At 40.6% G+C, this 16,378-nt stretch overlaps 1 protein-coding gene across 2 annotated transcripts; it reads left to right on the top strand.

Moving 5' to 3' along the window:
* Positions 1-501: 501 nt before the first annotated feature.
* On the top strand, positions 502-15,242 carry LOC106134379 (zinc finger and BTB domain-containing protein 41). Of its 2 annotated transcripts, XM_060952523.1 has the most exons (14): positions 502-806; positions 1,245-1,382; positions 2,110-2,329; positions 3,531-3,657; positions 3,966-4,097; positions 4,582-4,699; positions 6,453-6,632; positions 8,852-8,973; positions 10,361-10,471; positions 10,960-11,116; positions 11,437-11,483; positions 12,435-12,546; positions 12,958-13,065; positions 14,103-15,242. In XM_060952523.1, the coding sequence occupies exons 1-14, from the start codon at positions 666-668 to the stop codon at positions 14,283-14,285; spliced, it is 1,896 nt and encodes a 631-aa protein (XP_060808506.1). In that variant the 5' UTR covers positions 502-665; the 3' UTR covers positions 14,286-15,242. The 2 variants fall into 2 exon arrangements, with proteins under 2 accessions (XP_060808506.1, XP_060808507.1); XM_060952524.1 differs by lacking the exon at positions 12,958-13,065.
* The last annotated feature ends 1,136 nt before the right edge of the window (positions 15,243-16,378 follow it).

Below are 16,378 nucleotides of genomic sequence, written 5' to 3'. Positions count from 1 at the left end.
CTACTCCATCTCTTTCCCGTGGATGTCGTAAAAGGCGACTAAGGGATAGGCTTACAAACTTGGGATTCTTTTTTAAGGCGATGGGCTAGCAACCTGTTACGATTTGAATCTCAATTCTATCATTAAGCCAAATAGCTGAACGTGGCCATTCAGTCTTTTCAAGACTGTTGGCTCTGTCTACCCCGCAAGGGATATAGACGTGACCATATGTATGTATATATCGATTGAATAATTTATTTGATTTCGACGCGATAGCTCCAAAACGATTCATTCCAAATTTTATGTTTTTGTTGCCATAAGGTTCTGCCAAAAGTTACTAATTAGCAAAGTTATTGAAGAATTATTGGGACAAAAAGGTAATTTCCAAAAAACAAAATATTATTACGTATCAGCTTTAAATTTCGGGAAACCATAATTTCCTATATAAAACATTGCAAAACAAGCAATGACACTACATGACACTTAAAATCTACCAATATTTTTTATATAGAAACACCGGGTAAAGCAGCCATTTTGTGGTGTCGTAGTCTTCTTGATTATTCTGCATTAAATTTTGTCTATTTTACATGGAAGTATTACTTTTTGTTGTGGTTTTGATAAACCGACCAAAAACACACACATAATATTCGGTCAATTAGTTTTCAATTGTTTTTAAACTTTTCATAATGGAGCAAGACGTGGATGATGATTACAAAACTGTGTGCTGTGCTTGTCTTAGTAGCGATAGGGATTTGTATTCAATAAATAATTTCCAACAAGTTAATGAAATGTTTCGATTAATTATGTACGATTTCGCGGGTGGCCGGGTAAGTTTCAAAACTTTTACAAACTTTTATTTTTCGTAAAGGAACAGCCTATTACGTAAATAATTATTACTTACAGACCTCATAAAGGGTCATTGCACCTTACTCAAGATGTACTCAATTGAAACGATACTTATCTTTTTATTTATCATTTAGGTGTAAAGAAAAAATACAGAAAAATTTAAAAATTTCTATTTTTATGAGAGGAATACGTACTTAGCATTACTATTTAATTCATGTAAAAATACACATTTAGTATCAAGTCAGGAAATGTGATATTTGAATAAATGTCTTCATTCCGGGAGTCTAAGTTTCATTCAAGCTGCCTTGGTTTGATACACTCTTGTCTAGTATTTATAAGTCTGAAGTAAAGTGTGTTATTCCGTAGTTAGCTTTTACTTTTCAATCTTGCCCTGCTATAACATCATATTTTGTTTCCAGCTTGGCGAGCCACTTGATAGTGATCACTTGATCTGCTGGGAGTGCCTAGCGGTGATGAAGAGGCTGGCGCGGTTCAAGAGGCAGGTCCACAATGCTCAGGAGCACTTAAGAGTACTTGCTATGAGCCGCTCACAAGAGGTATTTACGTAATATATTTTTTTAATGAGAACTAACACATTAATCTTAGAGAGATGGTCATTTTATGTAGAATACATAAATACATTTGCCAGGTAGACAAAGCCAACAGTCCTGAAAAGACTGATAGCCCACATTCGGCTGTTTGGCTTGATGATAGAATTGAGATTCAATTTGTGACAAGTTGCTAGCTCATGGCCTGAGAGTAGAATACCAAGTTTATACGCCTATCCCTTAGTTTTCTTTTACCACATCCATGAGAAAGAGGTGGTGGTGGTATTCCTTTTTGTATTGGTGCCGCGAACAACACCATCTTTCTTACAAAATATAAGTATACTTAAAGCTGACTTAACGTACTTCTGCACTACATGTATATGCAATAACTATTGCCCGTGACTTAGTCCGCGTGGAATAGTTATTTTGGGCGTCATTGAAGCCCTCAAGGATGAATAATTTTCCCCTTTTTTTCACATTTTCCATTATTTCTTCGCTCTTAATAGTTGCAGCGTGATTTTATATACCCTAAAACCTACCTCGATAAATGGTCTATTCAACACAAAAATAATTTTTCAATTCGAACCTACTAGTTCCTGAGATTAGCGCGTTCTAACAAACAAACTTTTCAGCTTTATAATATTAGTATAGATTATTCACCATGGTATCTTATATAGTTGCCTGTACATACACATCGAATCACATCAAACGTAGATTGAACAATTTTTCTTTTCAGAGCATGGACCACACATACATGTCCCAATCGCTCTCCTCGCTGGAAATGACAACAAAATCAGACTACGATAAGATCTTCGTAGACTATTATTCTCAAGACTGGCCCGAGCAGTTCAGTCTGAGCATCGCGACTGCGGAGGAAGTGAAAGATGAACAGTACGATGTGGTTCAAGTAGTCAGGGATAACATACATTTGGACATTGACGAACATATGCTTGAAGGTGAGAAACTGGAGCTTTTAGAGTTAAGCATTGCCGAACTATGGATAGTGTACACTAATTTGAAATTGGTACTGTTTGCCTTTAAGAAAAAAAAAAGAACAAAAATAGAATATTGCACAAAATATTTAAAAAGGGAGAAGCGCGTATATGTTACTATGTTAAATGTATATAATTTAGTACACTATTTATAATGTTATGGATTAATACCTAATGTATAAACCAAATACTAAAAATATAAGTTGAGCGAGTTATTTCAGAAAGTGCAGTTTTAATTTCTATTAAAACAAGTTCCGACAAAGATCATCAAATAACTTTAAAAAACAGATAGTTTGACTGATTATAGAAAATTGATCTCAGAAATCATCAACAATAACTAAAGGCCGCCCCCTATAATTTCAGCCTGTATGTATGCCCTTATCTCGGAAATATGTGGACGGATTTTGTCCCTGCTGGAAAGAGGGTTTTCTGTGGATAGTTCATATCTATAAAGGGTACCGGTGCGAAGACGGGGCGAAGTCGTTGTTCATATCCATGCAAATAATAAAGAGAAAATCTCAATAACTACTGGACTGATTTTCATAAAATTTGCCACAGATTTAAATAGACCTTTGGCAGTAACATAAACTAATTTTATTCTGGAATTTCCCACGTTAGCGAAGCCCCGCGTGGAATGTTATGTGCTATAACATTGTTTTAATGTAGACAATGTGCATTAGTGCACGATTAGATTTAAGAGATTCAATATTTGTAAATTGATATCCGGTGTAAATGCTGCAGTGTAGTTTGTTCCGCCCCTTCTACACATACGCTTTGGGAGCGGTAGTAGATAGACAATTAGATTTAAATGACGTCAATAAGTGATACCTTGTATCCAATTTTGAAAATAAAACTATTCTATTCTGTCAGTCAATAAAATTGTCTTCCAACCATTTTCGAATAGTTTGTGGCGAAATATATACGCCACAAGTCACAAGAATAAAAAATAAAATCATGCGACGCTATCAGTCAAAAACAGCGGAAAACCTAAATCGCGCAAGCAAAGATTTCACGGATTGGAGCTATATATACAACCTCCGACACAACATCGTTGGAGCCGCGGTTCCTCAGGCATCACACCTAGCCCGGCGGAAGATTTTCCCTTTGGTGTCGGTCGAGTCGAATCATCGCTCCTTTGTCGCTATTTGTCTGTTATTTGTTTCAGTGCCTGAAATCGTCCTAGAGAATCCGGCTACAGGCGTGATGTCCCACATAGTGGTGGATACGGACGCCCTCGTCTCCAGGAGTAGCTGCGTTCAGGTCCAGTGTTCAAACACCATGCTCACTGCGCAGTAAGTATAACGTACATATTATATTTACATACATATAATCACGTCTATGCCGGTATATACGTTGCGGGGTAGACAGAGCGAACAGTCATTAAAAGACTGAAAGGCCACGCTGTTCAGCTATTTTATATAATCAAAGATTAAAATATTTTGATCAAATAAAAGATATAGTAATTAAAAAAATGAAAAGAACTGAATGGCGGACGCTCCACTTAACTCCACCGACAAGAGTTAGCTCTTTCTTATAGATATTAATAAGAAGAATATATACATCTTTCACCAAGAAATTATTTTAAATTGACACCTTTCAGACCTCTGACGACCCCGGAAATAGGCACCATGATCACTGTGCTCCCCAAAATGGCGGCCGCTGTGAAACAAGAGCCCAACAAAGGTGGTTACACTACCGAATATCTGACTCAGGAAGAGATGCTCGCTTCCAGGTAAGTCAAGTTTGTAGGCAACCTAATTGGTATACGCCATAGCAACGGTTGCCACGGTTTTGTTACATACATACATATGGTCACGTCTATATCCCTCGCGGGGTAGACAGAGCCAACAGTCTTGAAAAGACTGAATCGCCACGTTCAGCTATTTGGCTTAATGATAGAATTGAGATTCAAATAGTGACAGGTTGCTAGCACATCGCCTAAAAAAGAATCCAAAGTTTGTAAGCCTATCCCTTAGTCGCCTTTTACGACATCCATGGGAAAGAGATGGAGTGGTCCTATTCTTTTTTGTATTGGTGCCGGGAACCACACGGCAATTTGGTTGTTAAGAAAAATCTATAATAATATTATAGAGTTGAAGAGTTTGTTTGTTTGAACGCCCTAATCTCAGGAACTACTGGTTCTATTTAAAAAAATATTTTGGCGTTGAATAGACAATTTATCGAGAAATCCTTTAAGCTATCCAATGATGTTCCAGAGAGGAAGCGAGACAGAAAGTGACGTACGCAAGCGCAGTGTACAAGTGTGAGTTGTGCATCATCGGATTCTATACTCAGCAACAAGTTAAAGATCATTTCTTGTCTGCTCATAGGGAGGTAAGTATCTATATATATACTATTGGTAGGTACATACATACATATAATCACGTCTATATGCCTTGCGGGGTAGACAGGGCTAACAGTCTTGAACATACTGATGACCGCGATCAGCTGTTTGGCTTAATGATAGAATTGAGATTCATGTAAAGTGACAGGTTGCTAGCCCGCCGCCTATAAGTAAAATCTCAAGTTTACAAGCCTATCCCTTAGTCGCTTTTTACGACATCCATGGGAAAGAGATGGTGGTCCTATTTTTTTTCTATTGGTGCACACGACAATTGGAACTTATTCACTAATTTTAATATATAATGTCTAAGACAGATAGGACACTCATTGGTTCACCGTTTAGTTCTCTTGTATGCGCATAGCGCTAGTGTCGCATCTGTCAGTAGTGACGTGCAAGCTAAGCTAATGTCGACAAGCTAGTGATGTACGTACCCGATATCGAAAAATGCTGCTGGGGTGTTGTGTATAACCCCATAGTATATATCTTGAATTTTGGTTTACGGTAAGCACAGTTCCTATTACATTACGATTGTCCAGACTAAAAACACCACGGCCACTTCTTGTAGATACAGTTTTTTAAATAAACTAAAATTCCAAAGCGAGGATTATACAAAAAAAATCGACCATTAGCACTGTGTTGTTAGTCAAATCAATCTTTGCGAAAAATTTGTGAACTTTGAATCCGGTATTGTTGACATGGAGTCGCCATGTTTATTTTGAGCCGAAAACATGGCTGAAAATTTGGCGCCAAAAGCGGCGTGCGACACTAGCGCTGTGCGTATACATCGGAACTACAGTGTTTCGGACCTATACTTATATAACAAATGTGAATGTGTTTTGATTGTCTTTCATGTCAAAACCTCTTTTGTGACGTACCTACGAAAAATGACAAAGCTAGTTTTTATTTAAACATTATTCGACCCGTGTATGTCGTGTTGAGATTAAGTTCCTTTATCAACGCACGCGATTATAGCCATAGAGGGAAAGGTCAACTTTAACGCTTTGTAAAATGTTGGCTCTGTATATAAAGACGTGATTGCATGTATGTAATAGTGACAGGTTGCCAACACATTTGTTGCCGTTTTTCAATTGAATCTGAAGATTGTTTTTGTGGTAATTTTTGAAAACCACGGTTGCGTCCTTACCTCTGAACTCTGGAGGGGAGTATATCATAAGTCAGTAACACAATAGTTTCATATACAGAGTGACATTTAAAACAACTGCATCCTTTTAAACATAGACTATACCCATGCTTCTGAGCCGTTTGAGCCTATTTTTATTTAAATTAAACGTCATCATTTTCACATTTAAAAAACCCTCAAAATCTACGTCACACGCTTTATTAAAGACCAATACTACAAAAAGAAATTAAAACTAAACATTAAATAAATGTCTGAAAAATAAATTATTTTTCTAGTATCAAGATCAAGTAAAGTACAGAGTTGTCGAGATCGTTCAGCTGAAAGAATTGTGTCGTTGACCTCTGAATCTTACGCGTCGCTTTTCCGCCGGCCGGGGTGATATTACGTATTTAGGATCGTGGATTTTGATACTTTTATTTTTTTTCGTACTTTCTGAAATATGAACCGATATTTTTCTTTTAACGTTTTTAAATATGTATCCTTTAGATGAGAACACTTAACAGTTAAATTTATGCAGTTGAATTAAAAGTCACCCTGTATATTTACAGCCTGTCAGTAAAATAATAAATCTATAGCATATGTTTTTATTCTTCCACGAACAGAAACCAGGGAAATCATCGTGTAAGATATGCTACGTGTACATAGACGACGGCGAGCTGGCTGCGCACACGCAGTCCCACTACACGCGGCACACGTGCGGCGTCTGCGGGCACGCGCAGCACAGCGCGCGCCTCATGCAGCTCCACGTGGAGACTCACAGCCAGCACGCGGCGCAGGGGAAGGTGACCGGACATCTGATATGATAGTGTATATAGACGATGGCGAGCTACCAGTCTCACTACGGAGACACTCGCAGCACAGCGCGCGCCTCATGCAGCTCCACGTGGAGACTCACAGCCAGCACGCGGCGCAGGGGAAGGTGACCGGACATCTGATATGATAGTGTATATAGACGATGGCGAGCTACCAGTCTCACTACGGAGACACTCGCAGCACAGCGCGCGCCTCATGCAGCTCCACGTGGAGACTCACAGCCAGCACGCGGCGCAGGGGAAGGTGACCGGACATCTGATATGATAGTGTATATAGACGATGGCGAGCTACCAGTCTCACTACGGAGACACTCGCAGCACAGCGCGCGCCTCATGCAGCTCCACGTGGAGACTCACAGCCAGCACGCGGCGCAGGGGAAGGTGACCGGACATCTGATATGATAGTGTATATAGACGATGGCGAGCTACCAGTCTCACTACGGAGACACTCGCAGCACAGCGCGCGCCTCATGCAGCTCCACGTGGAGACTCACAGCCAGCACGCGGCGCAGGGGAAGGTGACCGGACATCTGATATGATAGTGTATATAGACGATGGCGAGCTACCAGTCTCACTACGGAGACACTCGCAGCACAGCGCGCGCCTCATGCAGCTCCACGTGGAGACTCACAGCCAGCACGCGGCGCAGGGGAAGGTGACCGGACATCTGATATGATAGTGTATATAGACGATGGCGAGCTACCAGTCTCACTACGGAGACACTCGCAGCACAGCGCGCGCCTCATGCAGCTCCACGTGGAGACTCACAGCCAGCACGCGGCGCAGGGGAAGGTGACCGGACATCTGATATGATAGTGTATATAGACGATGGCGAGCTACCAGTCTCACTACGGAGACACTCGCAGCACAGCGCGCGCCTCATGCAGCTCCACGTGGAGACTCACAGCCAGCACGCGGCGCAGGGGAAGGTGACCGGACATCTGATATGATAGTGTATATAGACGATGGCGAGCTACCAGTCTCACTACGGAGACACTCGCAGCACAGCGCGCGCCTCATGCAGCTCCACGTGGAGACTCACAGCCAGCACGCGGCGCAGGGGAAGGTGACCGGACATCTGATATGATAGTGTATATAGACGATGGCGAGCTACCAGTCTCACTACGGAGACACTCGCAGCACAGCGCGCGCCTCATGCAGCTCCACGTGGAGACTCACAGCCAGCACGCGGCGCAGGGGAAGGTGACCGGACATCTGATATGATAGTGTATATAGACGATGGCGAGCTACCAGTCTCACTACGGAGACACTCGCAGCACAGCGCGCGCCTCATGCAGCTCCACGTGGAGACTCACAGCCAGCACGCGGCGCAGGGGAAGGTGACCGGACATCTGATATGATAGTGTATATAGACGATGGCGAGCTACCAGTCTCACTACGGAGACACTCGCAGCACAGCGCGCGCCTCATGCAGCTCCACGTGGAGACTCACAGCCAGCACGCGGCGCAGGGGAAGGTGACCGGACATCTGATATGATAGTGTATATAGACGATGGCGAGCTACCAGTCTCACTACGGAGACACTCGCAGCACAGCGCGCGCCTCATGCAGCTCCACGTGGAGACTCACAGCCAGCACGCGGCGCAGGGGAAGGTGACCGGACATCTGATATGATAGTGTATATAGACGATGGCGAGCTACCAGTCTCACTACGGAGACACTCGCAGCACAGCGCGCGCCTCATGCAGCTCCACGTGGAGACTCACAGCCAGCACGCGGCGCAGGGGAAGGTGACCGGACATCTGATATGATAGTGTATATAGACGATGGCGAGCTACCAGTCTCACTACGGAGACACTCGCAGCACAGCGCGCGCCTCATGCAGCTCCACGTGGAGACTCACAGCCAGCACGCGGCGCAGGGGAAGGTGACCGGACATCTGATATGATAGTGTATATAGACGATGGCGAGCTACCAGTCTCACTACGGAGACACTCGCAGCACTCAACGAAATATAATTCAGAATAAGTTTATGAGAGAAACATTGTTATGCCGTTAAAACTTATTATATTCCCTCCCCGATGCCTACAAATTGAGGATGACGAAGGCGAGAGAGAATAGGCACTATTTGAGCTTGCGTACTCCATCTTAGGTTTCATCTTGCTTGCCACGAGGCAGATTGAGGTCAAACGCACTCAAATAATTACTTGTATTTTTTATTCTATCAGGGCCGCAAGAAAAAATCAGAAAAATCGAACAAACCGCCCCCCAAACCGGGCGATCTGAGGAAGCTGTTGTCCAAGACCACCATTGAGGGGTACCAATGTTTGGAGTGCGACATGTTCTTCAAGTAAGTTATCCGAACTCAACATTCAAAATTTTTATTCATTATTATAGGATACTTTATATCACTTAATAATTGTCAAAACGTATGGTTTAACAACATTGGTTGACGTCAAATAATGTTATTAGAAATGCTGCAGTGCAGTTTGTTACCGCATCCTCTGCACTGACGCTTTGGAAGCGGCAGTTAACTTAGTTTTAAGTAATTTATCTGATGTTGTGAAACTAAAAGATATGTGGCAATGATTAAGTGATATTGAAATATCACATAATAATGAATGAAATTTTTGAATTGATTTTTTTTTATTTGCAAATGTAACTTTGTTTGTTTATTACCTCTTCACGCGTTATCTATTGAGAATCAATCTTAAAATTTCGCTTGCATATAATAATAAACCTGTATTCATTTATTGCTGTCGTTAAATGCGCGCGGGCGAAGCTGCGGTTAAAAACTAGTATAAATATATACAAATAAGGTATATTCCCAACCAAAAAAAAAACACATTAAATGTGATCCGTCAAATTAATTCAAGAATTTTTTTTTCGGTCGGTTTTTTTAAGGTGTATACTACAGTCAACTAGAAAGTCCTTAATGATAAGATATATTATTATGTTGGTACATGTAAAATGTGCACGGGCCCATAGGGACCCGGTCATTTGGGAGGCGTTCATGGGGCCGAAGCCAACATGAAGAGGCCCTTTGGTACCTTTTGTTCTAGAGTGAGATGGCTGCAGCTGTGGAGGTCTGTCCCTTGATGAACCATTGTGATACACCAACGGACAGCCCTCCACAGCTGCCAAACTATTGCCAGGAAGGGATTTACTTAATTTGGGTCATGCGGATGGGATGCTAGTGGATTGGATTACTGGGCTATGGAGTGAGATACGGACATCTGCCTCGAAAATCTCTCACGTAATTTTGTTTAGGCAGATGGTGACGCGTTGCTCATTGGCTATACAGCAGCCTGTGGGCACCCTAAATAAGCCACCATGCGGCGGCCAGGGCGCAACACGTTAAAAGCAGCTATAGGATGCCGAGAGGTGCGGCCCCGGTTTCACGAGCACGAGGCATGACCCCGTGCTGGTTTCCCCGCTATTACGCCATTACGTGCAATACACTTCCATCCTGGAGCATAGGATCTGCTCTTGCGACTCCACTCTGGCCGGCCGACTAAGGCAAGCCAGAGGCGGGGAAAGTGTCACTGTGTGTATGTGTGTGTATGGCGCATGTCTGTATGTTCCCCAGGAGGTAGGGTCCGTGGTGTCGCCACTCACCAACGGCTTCGCCACAAGCCGCCCCGCGGAGACTGACTGCACTGGGAAGGAAACCCTTCCATAGAGGGCGATGGGGTCGTCACGTCCCTACGCCTATATTATTATTATTATTTTTTCAGGAATTCCCGAGCCCGCAAGAATCACGTGGCGCGCTATCACAGAGAAGGCCTACAGTGCGACCATTGCAAGAAGCGGTTCGTGAACAGAACCACCCTAGCCACGCATTTACGGTGAGTTATCACATACCCTTGCGGGGTAGATAGAGCCAACAGTCTTGAAAAGACTGATGGGCCACGCTCAGCTATTTGGCTTGATGATAGAATTGAGATTCGAATAGTGACAGGTTGCTAGTCCGTCGCCCCAAAAAAAAAAGAATCCCGAGTTTGTAAGCATATCCCTTAGTCGCCTTTTCGACATCCATGGGAAAGAGATGGAGTGGTCCTATTCTTTTTTTGTTTTGGTGCCGAGAACCACACGGCACAACCTAACCTAACAATATGTAAGTATGTATGTTTATTTATTTATTTAAACTTTATTGCACAAATACAAAAATGTACAAAAGGCGGACTTAATGCCGTTTGGCATTATCTACCAGTCAACCAGCTGACCAAACAAAATGATAAAAAACATACATTACAAAAAAAAATACATTAATACATACACATACATAAAATATCAAATACATATGTATGTTGTATACTTATATAATAAATTTCAGACTCCACGAAGGGCCGTTGCCAAGAGAGGAATGCCCCATCTGCCACAAGATGGTCCGCTCCATACAGATAAAGTACCACATACAGCGGCACCAGAGCAAGGCGAGATACGAGTGCGCAGAATGCAGGAAGCTTTTCTCACATCTAGCCACGTATCAGGTGTGTTATATCACTACATAGTATAAAACAAAGTCGCCATTTTAGTCTGTTTGTCTGTATGCTTAAATCTTTAAAATTACGCAACGGATTTTGATGCGGTTTTTTGTAACAGGTAGAGTGATTCAAGAGGAAGGTTTTTATGTATAATAACATCTATTAAATAATGGAGAAATACTGTTATTTTCAGGGTTTCTAATGTGGTGTCGTAAAATCCTATTTTGATAAATAAACATATTGATTTTTTCCGAATTTTGCACCCGTGCGAAGCCGGGGCGGGTCGCTAGTATACATATATAACTTAATAACTCTCTTTGTTCCAGGCTCATTTGAAATACAGCAGAGCACACGCGAGCGATCAAGTTTTCAAGTTAGTATTGATATTATTATTAAAGGAAATGTAATTCCTTAAATAGCCCGGAAATATGTGAAATCTATACTAATATTATAAAGCTGAAGAGTTTGTTTGTTTGAACGCGCTAATCTCAGGAACTACTGGTTCGAATTGAAAGATTCTTTTTGCGTTGAATAGACCATTTATCGAGGTAGGCTTTAGGCTATATAACATCACGCTGCAACTATTAGGAGCAAAGAAATAATGGAATATGTGAAAAAAAACGGGGAAAATTATTCATCTTTGAGAGTTTTAATGATGCCCAAAATAACTTTACCACGCGGATGAATTCGCGGGCACAGCTAGTAGATTATATTAGACATATTTCCTAGGAAATCTATACATTTCCTAAATAGCAATCGGAAATGTAAAACCCGTGGTGGTACGCGGGGATAGCGGGGCGAGGGGCATCATTTAGAATGTTAACAAATGCTAAGAACACCGCTTATATCGAAGATGAACGTTACAAAGAGTTACTAGAAGAAGTTTCCACGGCAAAAACAACAGCTAGAAATACGGCAGCATAAAAAAGGACATCGTTGTAAAGCCTATTATATCATTCGCTTCATCCACATTCATAACTCTCTTCATGCAAGCTCGACGGTTTCGGGCACTCTTGACCTGACCCTTTGCCAGGACAACAACAACAACACACCGAGAGAGCAGCCATGTAATTTTATTTTTTATTTTATTATTTTATTTTATTTTTTTATTTTATTTTCCACGTTGGTGCCCACGGAAGACCAGCGTTGCGGTATATACCACGACAAATCCTGAGGGGGGGCCATTTTGGTACAAATGTTGTTATAGATTAAGGTTTTATATTCTTGATATATTATTATGTACCAAATAAATATTTTTCTTTCTTTCTTTCATATTGAAGTCGCAATATTAACAGGCTAATAAAAATGTTTTTCTAAAATGCAGATTTCCGTGTCCAATGTGCAACAAGGGGTACCCGACCAAGGAGGCGATGCAGGACCACTTCAACTATCAGCATTTGGGGAAAACCTCGCACAAATGTCCCGTGTGTGATAAGGTATCTATGTATATCTTATATGTATATAAAATTTCGTGAGCATATTGAGTAGGTCTGAGAATCGGCCTATTTTTTAATAACCCTTAGTGATAAGGGTTGTACATCCTTAACATTTTCTTTTTTATCTAGAAATTACTGAAATATTATTTACTAGTGACCCGCCCCGGCTTCGCACGGGTGCAAAATTCGGAAAAAAATTATACATAAAAACCTTCCTCTTGAATCACTCTACCTGTTACAAAAAACCGCATCAAAATCCGTTGCGTAATTTTAAAGATTTAAGCATACAGACAAACAGACTAAAATAGCGACTTTGTTTTATAGTTTATACTATGTAGTGATATTGCGAAATAAAGTTTGCCGGGACAGCTAGTGTATAAATATATATTTTTTATTTTTATTTTTCTGCAGCCGATCGCGTCCCGAGCCAACGTGGAGAAGCACATTATGAGGGTGCACGGTGAGAAGAAGGATAAACCGAGGAATCACGTGTGCAATACCTGCGGGAAATCCTTCACTGTGAGTGTTTTGAATGCGTGTACGATGTTGAATTACGTGTGGCGTAACAAAGGCTCAGGTTTGAGTCCCGGACTAAAGCCAGGCGGAAGAATACTAAATATAGGTATGTTATAATATTGACGGCCACTGTGGCGCAGCGGTAGTACGCTTGTCTGTGACACCGGAGGTCCCGGGTTCGAATCCCGGCCAGGGCATGATGAGAAACGAACTTTTTCTGATTGGCCTGGGTCTTGGATGTTTATCTATTTAAGTATTTATTATAAAATATAGTATCGTTGAGTTAGTATCTCGTAACACAAGTCTCGAACTTACTTCGAGGCTAACTAACTTATTTATTATATATTATTATTTATGAATAGGTATAAGTTAGTTTCATATAGTGTGCCTGTTAAATAAATGTTTACATGTATAACCGAAAAGGTTATAAGGTTAAGAACTCGTTGTAATCATATTACGCAATTAAAAATTTTGTGCCGTGTGGTTCCCGGTACTAATTAAAAAATAAAATAGGACCACTCCATTTCGTTCCCATGGATGTCGTAAAAGGCGACTAAGGGATAGGCTTATAAACTAGGGATTCTTCTTTTAGACAACAGGCTAGCAACCTTTCACTATTTTAATCTAAATTCTATAATAAGCCCAACAGCTGAACGTGGCCTATCTCTCTAGTTTTTTCAAAACTGTTGGCTCTGTCTACCCCACTAGGGATATAGACGTGCTAATATGTATGTAGAATTTGAATTCTCTTGTAGGTGGCCCTAAATTTGCGCGCGGGTTAAAGCTAGTTTAAATATATACATCTCTTTATTTGGAAACTTCTTTTTTTTTACATTTTTCATTATTAATTCGCTCCTAATATTGCAGCGTGATGTTATAAATTAGCCTAAAGCCTTCCTCGATAAATGGTCTATTCAACACAAAAATAATTTTTCCATTCGAACCAGTAGTTTCTGAGATTAGCGCGTTCAAACAAAAAACTCTTCAGCTTTATAATACTCGTATCTATTAGTATAGATTAATTTAATTTAATTTCACAGGACAAGAAGGCGCTCACTCAACACGAGGTGATCCACTCGGGCGATCGGCCGCTTGTGTGCGACCTATGCAATCAAACATTCAAACAGAAAGCGTCGCTTTACACACACAGAAAGAGAGTGCACAAAGTGTTCCCCGCTAAGAAGGTGGTGGAGTTTATGGAGACCAAGGAGGGCGCCACGTAGTGATGACACGGGTGTATGAATGTGGATGAAGCGAAGGAAGTATGCAGAGATCGTGGGTAGTAGTAAGATGTAGTGTCTGCCTACCCCTCCGGGAAAAGGCGTGATTTTATGTATGTATGTGTGTGGAGATATATCCACGCCACATGTCGTAATAACAAAATGAAACAAATGCAGTCTGTGGCGACGTCACTAATGTCATTTAATTGTCAATCAAAAAATGTCAAATGTCAAAAACTGTCAGCGAAAAAATTGACACGCTTGGCCAATATAGTATGCGAGGCAGGTGGTATAATAGGTATTTTTTATACCCGCAAATAAATAAATTTTTTAACGGTATAAGAGTTTTCATAATCTTTTTAGAATTTCCGAAGATATATAGCCTTTCAGGTAGAGTTTCGAAATTTTTTTTTATAATAACGCAAAATCAATGTATATAATGTGGAACCTGACGTGTCAAATGAAGGACTATCAGTCTAGTCCGAATAACCTGTTCTATACCGTTCAAAAAGAGATCACCAATTATTAAGGGATTTTTCAAGGGGGGCAGAATGACATATTATCTTTGACTAGCGACACGCCTCAGCTTTGTGCATCACACTTTTTTGTATATTTTTCCACTTGTCGCGATCTCTGCGTACTTCTTTCGCTTCATCCACATTCATAACTCACTTCATGATTCGGCGGTTTCGGGTTCTTTTGACCGTAGATAATATGTTTTTTTTTTATTTGGTAGTGATGCGAAGTGAAAGAAAAGGACTTGAGTGTGCCAAATAGTTTGAAACTCGATTGTGTAATATAATTTGGAAGTAAATTATTACTAACCATTTAATAAAAAAAAGTAACCAAAAAGTGCTACGTATGATTAATACCTCATGAAGGATAAATAAATAATTAAAAATACACAGATTGAGTTAACCTCGAAGTTAGTTTGAGACTCGCCTTACGAGATACTCACTCATCAGTGTCCGACCGAAGGTCTATTTTTGGCCGAAGCCGAAGCCGAAGCCGATTAATCGGCTATCGCCACAACCTTCGGCCGAAGCCGAAGCCGAAGGTTTATATTCTCTCAGCACTCAGTAATTAACAGTGTCCGACCGAAGGTCTATTTTTGGCCGAAGCCGAAGCCGAAGCCGATTAATCGGCTATCGCCACAACCTTCGGCCGAAGCCGAAGCCGAAGCCGAAGGTTTATATTCTCTCAGCACTCAGTAATTAATTTTGTTCAATATTGTCTACAAGCTACAATTAATATTAAAATCATTTCAAAACCTCAATATTGAAGGTTTATATATTGACTGTCTCATATAGAAGTTGATGATATATCATAAAGGTGGTTGGTTAAGAGATAAACTAGCTGTTGCCCGCGACTTCGTCCGCGTAAATTTCGAGTTGAATTTTAATCATACAGTCAGACACAGACCGACAAAAAATGTAAAAAAAAAATTCTCTATCCGTTTCAGTCAAAATATTAAATGTACAGAAAAAATATTTTTACCGTTTTATAATATGTAGTATTTTGATTTTCAGTTTTTTTACATAAAATACTCTGTTTGAGTATTTTATGTAAAAAAACTGAATACAAAAAAAAATACAAAAAAAATATATTTTTAAAAATAAAAAATATCTTGTAATTGTTGGGATTCGAACTTGGACCGCCAACTTCACAGTCTCACGGGCTAACCACTGGACCATCGAAGCCGTTGCGTCGGTGTCGAAATTAAAGTAGACTACATACATATGGTCACGTCTTTATCCCTTGCGGGGTAGACAGAGCCAACAGACTTGAAAAGACTGAATGGCCACGTTCAGCTATTTGACTTAATGATAGAATTGAGATTCAAAAAGTGATAGGTTGCTCGCCCATCGCCTAAAAAAGAATCCCAAGTTTGTAAGCCCATCCCTTAGTCGCCTTTCACTTATATTTATATGTTATAGGTATAATGCCGTCGTATAATGATAAATTACTTTGAATTTTTAATTTCGTAACTTATTTGCCGGCATATTGATGCCTTGAGTTCATTCAAATGTCGATAACTTTTTTTTTTGTGAACCGATTTTGATGAAACAAACTTTAAATGTTATTCTGAGTTAAAA

The sequence above is a fragment of the Amyelois transitella genome, chromosome 28, assembly GCF_032362555.1.
Source record: "Amyelois transitella isolate CPQ chromosome 28, ilAmyTran1.1, whole genome shotgun sequence".
In the NCBI taxonomy this organism is placed as follows: domain Eukaryota; kingdom Metazoa; phylum Arthropoda; class Insecta; order Lepidoptera; family Pyralidae; genus Amyelois; species Amyelois transitella.
The sequence above is the reverse complement of the archived record's forward strand: the minus strand, read 5'-3'. Positions and strand labels throughout refer to the sequence as shown.